The sequence below is a fragment of the Artemia franciscana genome, chromosome 15, assembly GCF_032884065.1.
Source record: "Artemia franciscana chromosome 15, ASM3288406v1, whole genome shotgun sequence".
Taxonomy (NCBI): domain Eukaryota; kingdom Metazoa; phylum Arthropoda; class Branchiopoda; order Anostraca; family Artemiidae; genus Artemia; species Artemia franciscana.
In genome coordinates, this window is record NC_088877.1 from 18,291,741 (window position 1) to 18,305,188 (window position 13,448).

At 36.4% G+C, this 13,448-nt stretch overlaps 1 protein-coding gene across 2 annotated transcripts in view; it reads right to left on the reverse strand.

Annotated features, from left to right (window-relative positions):
• Window positions 1–6,542: 6,542 nt before the first annotated feature.
• LOC136036128 (proton channel OtopLc-like) overlaps window positions 6,543–13,448 on the reverse strand; it is a 73,463-nt gene continuing 66,557 nt past the window's right edge. For both annotated transcript variants that reach the window (XM_065718149.1, XM_065718150.1), the window contains exons 9-10: window positions 12,532–12,733; window positions 6,543–7,677 (exon numbers count right to left, since the gene is read on the reverse strand). In XM_065718149.1, the coding sequence (XP_065574221.1) occupies window positions 6,620–7,677; window positions 12,532–12,733 (1,260 nt within the window). In that variant the 3' untranslated portion in view covers window positions 6,543–6,619. The remainder of the gene's footprint in view (window positions 7,678–12,531; window positions 12,734–13,448) is intronic.

The window sequence follows — 13,448 nt, forward strand, 5'->3', positions numbered from 1 at the left end:
CCTGGAAAGTAAAGCACTCAATTTTCTCAGACTGAGCTTCATTGATGCTCAGATTCGATGTAGATTGGCTTTTAAGATCAAATAATTGCCAGAAAGCTTAAACAAAAAGTCCGCGTAAACTATCTTGTTTTAAGTTATAGCTTTTCTACTTAAATATTTGGCAAACTTTTTTATCAAATAAGATTACATTTTTTTTTTCATTTAGGAAGAAAGTATAATTTTCAGATGGAAAGCAAAAAGCATGTTGCAGTAAATCCATCTGGACTTTTTCCACTCAGTTCCAGGATGTCCTGCTTTAAATGGGGTCCTGTTCAACAACAGCTGGATTGCAAGAACGTACGATTCCCGTCGGTCAAACGATTATCCAGAAATATCATTAGACAATTTCCCTAGGAAAACATCTAGCATATTTTCCTCAGTTTATAATAGTTCCCATGCTTCTGAGGTATAATTGAAAACTGTCATTTTTGTGGCTTATAGCATCCTAATTTTAATTCTGCGAATCATCTTTCTATTTTTTCAAGTCTTTGCTTACTGCAAAATCACCCAATAACAAGACTATTCTATTCTTACATCTCCACTGCCTCTATTATTCTTACTAGTGATGCTACCTTGGCAATTGAAGCTATTCACTCACTGTATCTTCTCGGTTACTAGCAGAATCTTTTTATCCTCATTTATTAATGATTTAAGGCACCTGATCTTCCTAAAATTCTTTTTTACATTTTTTCCCACTCTAAACTCTCAAAAGCGACACAATGCATTCACACCATTTATATTATTAAATAATTTATATTTTTTAACCTGAAAGTAAAGAGCCACATTAAGACTTAAAAACGAACAAAAATTATTCTGTATACGAGGGGGGGGGGCTACCCTTTCTTCAACCGTCGCTCTTTAAACTACAGTCTTAAAGTTCTTTAAAGATACTTCTCATTCAAAGTCAACTGCCCTTTTGTTTGAGCAGGCTTTCCAAAAGAATCAGGACAAAAAGTCAAACTTTAGTTTAAAGAAGAAGTGACAGCCCCCCTCATATACAGTTTCTGTTCGTTAAGTTTTAATGTTGCTCCTTACTTACAGTTGTTGTTTTTATTCGAATTTTTGACTGTTCTTCAAGTCATGACAGGAATTCCCCCCCCCCCCTTGTAACATTTCCCCTGTAACCTCGAAAATTCCCCTGAACTTTCTTCCCTAGAAGAATTATTTTGTAGAAAATCATCCCCCCTCCGCACAGAATTATCCCGAAAAATTTTTGTATATTCCCCAATGACAAATATTATTTGTGAACAATATGGGCAAGCTGCGAAACTTAACCTTTCCCCAGGGACTATGGAGGTTTACGTCATCACCAAAAGCATAGTTATTGGATCTTTCAACTATGCAGAATTAAATGGCTATCTTAAAATTGTGATCGGATGTCTATGGGAAAAAACGAGGGCGGGAATGGGGCTAGGCGTCCTCCAACCTTTTTAGTCACTTAAAAAAACACTAAAACTTTGATTTCTGTTTGAATGAGCTCTCTCCCGATCTTCCACCGCCATTGGTTATATACGATCGCCCCTGGGAAAAAAAGAAAACAAAACACATATTCATGATCTTTCTTCAGCCGAAAAAAAATACAAAATTCCATATTTTTGTAGATAGGAGCTCGAAACCTCAACTAGGTACTCCAATATACTGAATTTGATGGTATGATTTTCCTTAGGACACTTGAACTTTTTTTGGGATGGGGGGGGTCCCTCATTTTTCGGAAATCAGGTAAATTTTCTCAGGCTCGTAGCTTTTGATGGGTAAAATTAAACTTGATAAACTGTATATGTTTGGAATCAGCATAAAAACCGACTCTTCTGATGTGTCTGTTCTTATTGAAATTCTGTTTTTAGAATTTTAGGTACTATTTGGCCGAGTCGCTCCTTACTTACAGTTCGTTCCCACAAACTGCTTGATATCTGGGGAATTCAAAGCATTTAAATAATTTGTCTACGAGAGCTTTATTGAATGCTGTCTTCGCCATTAGCAATAGATGCATTTCCTAGAACCAAATTAATCCATGGAAGTCGGATAAAAGACAATCTGGTCCAACTTCGGATTCTACACCGAGCCAACTATTAACCTTAATAACCCCTGGTTCCCACTGCTGCGTCAATCCCGATACGATTTTTTTCTAGCGGAACAGACGTACGACAGAATCGAATGGAGGTTAAAAAAGAAACGCAGACTTTTGCGTCGCTGCGACAAACTCTAGAAGAATTCAAATCAGGTTCTAAAAATGATTATTTTTTTATCATTTTTCAATTTATTTTTTTTTTAATCAGAACAACGCATGCGATTTGTTGTATGAGTTGAAATTATTCAACGCATCCAACATTGCAGTAAAATGGATGGTTTTGCGTCGTTTGTCTCACGATTTGTGTCAGTTGTCGCATGTTGCAGGATTTAGCGCGAAATCGAAGCAGTGGGAACCAGGGGTAAGCAGCAGCAATATTATTCTCGTACCCGCAAATGAATTAAATGTATCTATTTGGTATACTATACAAGGACATGGTCTTCGCCAAAGCTTTTCTAACAGCTGAATTAGAACTCTGTTCGTAATCTATGCAGCTTGAAGGTAATAAGATCTGAAAAGTCGGACTCATTGATTATTAATCCAAGCAATTTTGTCAATCCATCTTCTTTCTTTCCTAAAAATTCACTGTTATTCTCTTAAACGTTCTTCTGCAGCGTTTCTTGGTCTAATAAGTATCATGATTCTAAGCAATTTTCTTCATATACAAGTCAAGCTAATCCCTTTATAAGCACTACACTTGCTCTCATCACCTTTCTTTAAAAGTGTTAGGTAAAATTTTTGTGATTTTCAGTATCCATTTCCGGTCAAATAACGACAATATTAGAAAGAAAATTACTTTTCAATCCTTTATCTTTATCCTGTTGTAGCACCGTGGATTTGACGCTCTACTTGGCGAAACAGGGCACAGGGTTCGATCCCCACCGCAGCAAGGTTAGACGACAATCTTGCTACTTGTCCCTGTAAAAAAGACCCAGCATCTGAACGATGATTCTACCCTTTTGTGTGCCAGCAATGACTCTCGAGAATCTTCACACCTTTTTTTTGATCGTTCTTGTATTTTAGCTGGAACTAGTCCGTAGTGACTACTTGACCTTCGTCTCTGGGAATGCCAATATGATATCTTACTATTATGCCATCTCGCAGCAATTTACAGATCCTTCGAAGTTTTGTCCATATTCTCCATTTCACATTTCCTTAATCAATACTTTAATGCCTTCTCTACTACCTTCTTATTCCTTAATATTTATCACTCAAACAGTTTGAACCAAGGCCTTCTCTTTCATATACAGCTTAAAGCTTTTTCGCTAATATTCCAAGCTATTTTCCTAAATTTACTTCCTAAAACATCGTCTCATGCTTCATAGATTATTTTCTTTGAGTATATTTCCCCATCTTCTGCATAATTAAATTCTAAACCCCCCAATTTTGTATCCAACCGCTTTTGAACTGTTCCTCTCAAATTCTCCTTCTAGAGTCTAGCAATGCAATAGCTGATAAGCAGTTATCCTTTGCACACATCAGCTTTAAAAGGACTCTGGATATCAAAAAGTTCGTGGTGACAAACGGTAAGTAAGGATCATCTGGGCCGAATAGAAACCAAAACTCTAGAAAATAGAATTTTGACAACAATAGATACATTAAGAGAACTATGTTTAATGTAGATTTCGTTCAGTTCACTTCGTTCACCTTAAGCTTCGTTCAGTTCACACCATCAGTTTCAACGTATTAGAGGAAGCTCCCATCTGCAAAAATGTGGAGTTGTGTATTTTTTGCAAGAAGAAAGATCACGGATGCGAGTTAATTTGTTTCTCGAAGGTCATCATATCGAACCAATGGTCCTTGAAGATCAGGAGAAGAATCATTCGAGCGGAAATTAAAAGTTCTATAACTATTTTCAGGTAACCAAAAAGATTGGAGGACAGCTAGACCCCCTCCCTTGCCGCTTCTTCCCTGAAGTAATCCGATCAAAATTTTGATATAACCATTTTTTCAGTATACTTCAGAGTTCCAATAACTAGGACTTCGAGGATGACAAGACCTCACACATCCACCGGGAAAAGGGAGATTTCCACGGGGTGAGTTGTTCGTGAAGAGAGGTTGTCGGAGGTGAACTTTTCAGGGAAAATTTTACACGTGGCAATTTGTCAATATTCCTATAAGAAATTCTTTTCAACTTGTCTTACTTTCTTTTTAGCGACTCAATTTTAAAAGTAGAGATGTACCAGGGGAAATTTATAGCGGAGTTAGAATTGTATGGGGGATTTTTCCGAAGGATGAGGTTTGAGGAATTGTTTCTAGTTGATAACTATGTTGTTAATACAAGCTAAATATCCAGAACCATCAGACAAAAATTGATTTTTACTTTTACTAATACAACCTTTAAAAATATTTTGATGAAATTTGATGTTTTGATATCAGCCAGAGAGTACATTATATTGCCTGTTTGTCGTCTCCCTCAGCTCTCTCCGAACTTTGGCTCCCATAAATTTGGCTGACGGCACCTACCTCTGCTCACAACAGTTGGCAGCTCAGGCCTTCAGCCCTTACGCTTTATTTAGGGATGCATGGACCTTAGCGATTCCCACACTTCCGTAATCCTAGCCTTCTCATAACAAATTTCGAACATAAGAGGATAGCTGGCAATCACAGAGGCTAGATAGAGCTGTTTTGGTGCTTGACTATTTCGGCGAAGATAACTTTTCCGTGTCCAGATTAGTCGGTTTTGGTCAATTACAATGGGAATAAATGACTGAAAAGGTTGAAGTGAAAAATTGAACCTCCAGATAGAGTCTGTGTCGAAACAGGGAAAGAAAATTTTTGGTTGAGGAATGTATAATATGCCCAGTTAATCTTGCATAGAAAGGAGAAAATCTTCTGTCTGCAGGTAGTTTTTTGTTGCTCCCCTCCGATCTTTCTGGTCCAAAATCTGGGCTTGTTTGGAAAGGAAGTTTTTGTATATAATTTTATTTAGGACCGTTTTTTGGGTCACTGAAGGTTCCAGTCACTAAGATACAGATATTTTTAATTTTTTCTATTTAATATTACTTTAATTTGTTCCTTTCAAATGATGAAAACTAGAAAGATGTGTATTAGAATACATAAAAGACTAGATTTAAATAAAGTGTCTGTATCTCTGAAAGAAAATCTTACAACGCAATTCTATTAAAACCGAGATTCACTCCATTCCAAGACCCTATCTTAGCCCACACTTGTGATATAATTTACCCCCCCCTTTGATTGAAATTAGATAGTGGGTAGAGAATAAAAATTAACTTTTCGTGAATCCGACTAATTAGGACAGTTGTCTCATTGAACGTTCTGGAGTATGTAGCTACATTGATTTGTAAGATGAAGTCAATTAGAACTTCCTGAAAATTTTTCTAATTAGTTATCCTTAACCAGTTCCAAACTAATTGAACTTTGGGGTTTGCCAGATCTAGCTGTGGATGCTAGCTCAAATTCTGATTGTGGGTCCGCAAAATTCCAAAAATGTGTCTGTTTTTGGGAGTAAAATCTAATGAATATGTTATCAGTAAACCAAATACTTGGGCTATGCAAAAATGCACGTTTTTGTGCAAATTTACGCGTTTTTTGCTAATTCAAAACGGTATATTAAGATTCAACGTCGGAGAAGAGGGCCTAGAGTAAGTGAGACATAGGTATTTGAGCATTTCAGACAAAATGCTAAATTCTGTTCTTTCTTATGCTACCCTTCTGAATCCTGTCTAAGAGGTAAGTATTTTTAAACGGCAAAAAAAAAAATGTCCCTAAAACCATGGAGCTCAGTTCCGTGGCGTTTTTCAAAAAGGGCCTAAGTCCACTTTTTCCGGAAAATGAGTTGAGCATATGGTTTGAAAGAACTCGAAGAGATTTTCCGACTAGTCTATTCAAACGGGCTTATCTTTAATTCTGGCCGAGTTAATAATCGTTCCAAAAGGGCCGAAGCCCTTATCTTCTAAGTAAGGAGCAATTCAGCAATTTGGACATTTCCAGAGATTCTTGATCAAAAAGCTAACTAGGAATCTGTTTTTAAACTTTCAAGTTTCTTGAATTTTGATCTGTGAGAGAGATCTTTTTTTTCATTGTTCATTTTGCTCTCCTGTAAAATTAGGAAAAGTGCATTTATGCCCCATTTTAAAAAACGCCATGGACTTATTCTATACTACAGCACAAATACTATGGATGCCATAATAGAAAAATTCACCAATGAACATCCAAGAAGGATCAGAAAAAGAAAGGGGTGTGGTATTGGTTTGAAGAAGGAATATAAATTCATAAAGTACAATTAAACGCAAATAATTGGGTTTATAGACATTTCAGGCTATAGATCTTGCAATGTCCTCAAATTGGTCCATAGATTATTATACACATACCTTCTAATTATACCTTTTATCATTATTTTAAAATTATCTAATTATACTTTCTATTATACCTTTTTATAAGATTAGCACATACCTTCTAAAAATCCAAGGAGTTGAAACAGAAAAATTATATTATATGTTTATATATCGAATAAGGTAAATTACGCAAAAAAAGCAAAAGACACAAGAGTTAGTAATCAGGCTTAACCTTATAGCTCCTTTTCCAAATTTCGCATAAACAGACAGTAGAGTGAAAACGATAAAAAATAGACAAAGGCATTGAAATATTAGTGATAACAATCCAGGGCCATGTACCATAAAATTCCAGCTGTATTGGGTGCGTTTCGGTTCTCGACTTCTCCATAGTATTTATGGACCACATTGCAAAATTGCATACCAGAAGGAACGTCACAATTTCACGTCCAGGTTTTTCCCTTTGCTCCTGCTTCGTAGTTGTATATCGTCGAGAGGCGTCCAATATAAACAAACTTTGTGCTACAGCTTGAATGATTGAGCCGAGGGCGGTGCACATACCGAGGTAAGTATCGAATCCAGCATCTTTATGATTATATGCAGCAACGATTATAAAAACGTTGTATGAGAATACGCCCACTTGTCCCATGACAAGAAGTATATCATCGAGTTCCATCTCTTTTGTTGTATCGAAGCGAAGTTTTCGGATTGATATCATACCAGCAACTGTTGCAATAATTGTCACAAAATAAATTGCAAGCCTCGAAAAATTAACCTGCAGGATAGCCATTCTTATATACTCTGTCCGATTAATTAGTGCAAAGAAAAGAATCAAACTGATAATGGTTCCAACTAACACAAAAATCCCTAAAAATAGGCCCTTATTAGCTTTAGAGCAATCTACTGAATAATGATGTCTTGACCGTCTCTGTAAAGGTGAATCGTTGTTAACGGCAGATGCGCCAGTATTCTTCCAAAGTACATACGATATAGCAGCACAAATTAGAGAATATTCAATAGCACAAGGAAATAAGAAAGGACTTGCGTCCTGCACAAGACTTCCCATTACATCTGTACGTCTGCATTCGTCGTTAAATACGTAGAAAGGGTCGTTCTCATCCTTTGAGGGGGATTTGGCTGCGCGTGAAGGGCGACCGTGACTCTCAGAAGTATTTGAACTTTCAAGATCTTTAAATAAAGTATCATTCAATATTCCAGGGTAAGATTCGCCAATATTTTCTATGCTTCTTTCAGTGCTCACCGGGTATTCCATGCCTAAGAAAAAATAGAAATTAAGTACTTTTGATTATAATTTTAAGTTAAAATTTAAGGTAAATTCCTGATTGTTGGAACCATGGATAATACAAAGAACGATCATTCAGGTTTGCGCTAATGGTTTTTCGGACGGATTATTGTCTATTGTTGTCCACTTCCGTTGCATTCCGAATGACCAACCCTAATATATATGAAAAAGAACATTTTTCAAACAATTCTTATGCTAAGTTTTAACTCATACCATTCAACAACCTTCCGGGTATTTGATGCTTCCGTCACCCGTCTAATAAAGTCCACTCTTTTAGTTTTTGATGAGTTTCAAAGCCCATGACAGCCTTTTAAGCTTATATATTCAAAAAGATATATAAAATAAGGTGTAATGCAAAACAATAAGAAAAGATGACTCTGTCATCAACCACACTAAATAATATTTTTTAAGCCATTTAAACAAAGTACGTTCTAGAATGTAAGGTGAAAAAAAGGGTAAAGAGTAAGGCAATGGACTTTACAGTCTCTACTTGGCAGTTCTGATTTCCATTTCATGGCCCTTCATCCAGGAAGCGCCAGAGGGAGCTGGAGGCCAGCCATCCCATGCTTTCACACACCCTTCCTGTTACCCAGGTGTGGGAAACTCCGGGTAGCCATTTAGAGTTGAGTCAATTATGGCTGAGCTTACAGTATCATGCCACTGGCCCCCGTTCCAAACCAAACTAGTTTAGCGTTCTAACCACTCGGCTAAGAAGGGGTGAAAAGCTAGAATGTATTCTTTAAAAAATTTTGCATATTCAAGCATGTATGCAAATACCAATAAACCTTGATTTTTCTGCCAGATGACTTATGAATTTCAAAATTACCTGAATAAATTAGTCTTACAATCATTTGCTGATCCTACAAAATTATTGTAGGAACTTTTAGTGCCTAAGCCTCGGGAGGCTAAATCTCATCAGTTACTTTATCCTGGACTGTTAATTTATCCTGATCCAATTCAACATCGTATCCTCTAAATGTTTAAATACTGGATTCCAGCACTTTAACAAAGAATTAAGCTGAATCTACGATTTTTAGTCATAATGTTACTCCAAGTACTGTTAAAACAATATAAAAATTGCAGGAATTGGGCGTCTAAAGGCATTATACGTCTGATAACGCATGTTATTTATTTTTCTATGTATTTTTTTTTTTTTTGCAAAACATCTTCCATAAGTTATTATTATCATTGCTAATTTTTTTTTATTTATTTAGGACAAATAAAAGTCACCTACATACTCGTGGCTAAAAAAGTCTCATTATGGTACGTTGCTATGAAAAAAAAAGATTAAAATGCAATAAATGAAGAACATTACGTCAGGAGACTTTCTTTCACTTAACTTTAGCTACGAGTAAATAGATAAGGTTATCTAATCTTATCCTATATTTTTTTTGCAGAAGTTTGCGATTCTTTAAATTCCTTAGTAAAAAGCATTAAAATAAAGTGATATCTCCTCCTCCCCCCGCTCAAACCAAATTAAAATGCTTTCCAAATTTATTAGAAATAAAAGTAAACTAGTTTGAACCTACTAAAGTTATTAATATGACACATTATGCAATAGACAACTTTTGAGTTCTTTTTTTTTATAGGAATTATGTAGAGTACAGCTAATCCAATTTAATCGGCCTTGTGGCACTAAAAGAAACACAAGTACCTTTTTTAAAAGCAATCAGGTAAGACAAAGGAACACTTTGTAGTGGTGCAAATAAAATCCAAACACCTAAAATCTAAAAAAGAATTGGATTCACGTGGTTTTTTTGTGCTCCAATTTGCCCGATCGGCGCGGATTGCAAAGAAACGGTCCCGATTTGAGCTTGAAAATTTTTTCTAGTTTTCGGTGCCACTTTACAAAAAAAAGCGCCGAATTTCATTGTGATTATGGAAAAAAAGATATCCTCAATCGTCTCTTTCTCTTTAGCCAGAAAATCAAAAGAACTAAACAATAATAATAGCAATTAAATAATCAATAATAAAAAAAAACTTCACAATTTATTAATGAAAGACTTAAAAATTTGACCAAACTTTTCTTGTTAAAATGAAAACTCAAAAAGAATCAAAATTTTAACAATAAAAGAATATAATAATCATAATAAAAGAACTAAGTAATAAGTTGATATCAATCATGCAACTACTGATAAGCTGCAGTTGACTGGTCATGATGCTTAGTTTTGAGAATCTAGCGCAAAGGGCATTGTTTTTGGACTGTTATCGTTTCCCCGCTGATGTGCTGAAATCGGTGCCCAAAAAAGCTACGAGTGTCTGGCCCTTATCCCATAGTTATTTATAAGGCCAAGCAGATATGGCGTTTTCTTACAGAGCTTCAATTTTACACACGCGAATGATAAGCTGACTTTCTCACTGATAGGTAGCGTTTTTTTTCGCAAATAATTTCAATTTTCTAAAATGTTGACGCTCGACGAATACAATTTGACTAGCCATCAAGTAGCGTATTAAGTGAGCTAGTAAGTAACTTCACAAATATTACAACATAAATAATCCATACCGGAAAAAATCTCTCAGACTTAAAAGGCAGCTTAAAGCACTCTTGAGCGTTTAACCCAGAGCTTATTTCAAAATCGAATAATTACGGCCGTTTTTAGCTTATAAACGGTACGTCTGTCTAGACCGTACCGTTTGAAGAGACCGTACGCCCTGAAAAAGAATAGCAACTAATACCGTGGATGATGGATGCTTACCTTTCATAATGGTAAAGAAAATTTTTCAGGAGGCAATAAAAAATAAATTGTTTCTATATATTTTAGCATATCAACGAACGTTTTTTTTATTATTTTTTTTTTATTATTATCAAATACACACTAAAGAATTTACGTTGGATTTTGAGATGTTCATAAAAGTGCATTTTTTTTTGGGGGGGGGGGAGATTAGTTATACGATGTGTGTTTTCAGCTTCCTCGACATATTAAACACTATATTCGACACGTTACTTTGTAGATAGTTATAGTACAAGTAATTGTAGCTGAACTCGCCATCACGGGGGATCCGATTCAAACACTTTCAGTGCCCTTAACTTTATTAGATCAGTGGTAAGTTTTAATATTGAAAGAAGGTTCGCATGGGTCCAACCCTTTGGGGGTTGGTATCAGAGGATAATTCCTGATAGGAGGGGTGTCAGAAATAGGGGGGGGATATAAAAAATGATTCTTAAATTAATACAGATGGGAGCCTCCGACGAATCTTTCTTTTCATCCGTGTCCATGTATACCATCAAATATGCATTATATACTCGTGTATGTACCAGACATGTGGTCAACAACAAAAACTGTTTGCAGACTGCAGATTGGTAATTGTTACGGACATTTAACTTTTGACTATGCAAGGTTTTTTCCATAAAAACGAAAAAAAAACCTTCAAGGCTCAGTAAGTACTCAATTATAAATTTGATGCACACTTTAAAGTAAATTCGGCTAAACCAACTTAAAGTTCGTCAGTTCATCAAATTTCAAGAGCACAAGAAAACGAATGCATTCAATCTCCTAATGAAATTTGGTGGTTTGATAGTAATAATCTTTTGAAGTAATATTTGAATTCCTGGACGAGATTACCATTTTTAAGGTATCAAAAATGACAACTAAATAGAATATTATGCAATGATCATGGATCATTCGACCTGGATTTTTCAGTTAATGTATATCCACGATGACTTATCTTAGACTACAGACCAATTGACCTATTGACCAATTTTTCCTTGCACCTGGTAGGAATGGGGGGGGGGCAAAGAACTAGTCATTGAACAGGTTATTCACTACCAGTTAGTCATTATAACCTCAATGTAACCAGACTTTCAGTGAATTTCCAGTTGAGCTTGTATTTGCGAGTAAGGTTTTTGAAAAATTGCGAGTAAGGTCGTAGTATTTGAAAAATACCACGATACAACTATTTTTCTAGGTCAGTATTTAGATTTATGTATTAAACATATTAAATACCATTCCATTAATATTGTTCCTGAATAGCAACTTATCAAACAAAATTGGATTAATCACTTCGTCGCATGTCGTTAGATGGTTCCTCATCTTCTACTACCAGGGTCCGGCGTATTCTGCCCTGCTCAAAATCCATCCTCCCCCCCCACCATACAATTCGCCCTAGAAAATTCTCCCCAAGTGTAAAATTGAGAAGCCATAGGAAATATAAGACAAATAGAAAGAACGAAGAAAAGCATATGATTGTACATCAGCTATTATGATGGAGGAGTGGTAGGTCATTGTGCAGGCGGGAGGGTTGTGTCAGATGCCTGAAAACCGTGTTTTGATGCTCAAGTTGTCTAAATCTGGTGTTCTTTATAAAGATCAGAAGTTACTGGAGGAAAATCAGCCTCCCTCTAGGATTCTTTTCTGCTCTCTGGCCCTCCTTTAACCCCTACGGTACCGAATCAAAGTCTTGCGATATTTGGTTGTCAAAAAACTTCGAATGCCTAATAAGTTTGCCTCCGGCGTTTATCCCCACAGCCCAAATTTTAACCTTTATCTTACCCTGCTATACTAAATCAACCCCCAGAAATACGAAAAAAGAATTACAATAGATAAGAATATAAAAATAAATACTGTAGGATTACAAAACACATTCTGCCTATATTTTGGAATAATGGTGGAATATTCCAAATTTCCATCTTTTGCTTATTATTTTTATTTGTCATCAATCTCTGTGACTGCTCAATTTTACATGTGTGTGTGGGGGGGGGGGTCCAAGGGAGGGGGTCTTACGAGGGGAATACACCTAGCAAATCTATTACCAAAAATGCAAATAAAATTGTGTTGTCTTATTAATCGGAACTACCTATTATAGAAAAAAGACAAGAATAAGCATACCTAACGTAATTTTTCTGGTAATCATTTCATCTGTGAGAAAACCAGGAGGGCTCATCCCTCCACTTCCATGCGAATCGTTGTAAACATGAATGATCTCGTGTTTTGTTTCTTCAACAATAACGCTGAGCCAAACACAGAGATTTGTCGCAATTATATGCATTAAACCAAAATAAGCAATTGTCCGATTCTTTTTTACAGGCATCTAAAAATAAAAGAAATTACTTTGTTTTGGTTAAGGAGACGAAGTGTCAAGAGCTTTGGGGCGATAATCCTAGAAACTAAATTCGATGCTTTATTGAGCTCGCGAGCATTTAATACGCGAACAAATATGTTTGGCCACTATCACCATAAGTATCGTTAGCTGGTCAAATTTTAAAGAGATAAAATTTTTAAAGAGATGCATCCAACCAACAGGTGGAATGCGATATACCTGTCATGGGCATGGACTGAGCTGGCAAACTAAAACCTTTGCATTAACTTGTTTTTGTTATCGGATGGTGTTCTCTCTCTCTCTCTCTCTCTCCTCTCTCTCCTCTCTCTCTCTCTCTCTCTCTCCTCTCTCTCTCTCTCCTCTCCTCTCTCTCTCTCTCTCTCCTCTCTCTCTCTCTCTCTCTCTCCTCTCTCTCTCTCCTCTCTCGTCTTCCTCTCTCTCTCTCACTCTCTCTCTCTCTCTCTCTCTCTCTCTCCTCTCTCTCTCTCTCTCTCTCTCTCTCTCTCTCTATCTCTCTCTCCTCTCTCTCTCTCTCTCTCTCCTCTCCTCTCATCTCTCTCTCTCTCTCTCCTCTCTCTCTCTCTCTCTCTCTCTCCTCTCTCTCCTCTCCTCTCTCTCCTCTCTCTACTCTCTCTCTTCTCTCTCTCTCCTCTCTCTCTCTCTCTCTCTCTCCTCTCTCCTCTCTCTCTCCTCTCTCTCTCTCTCT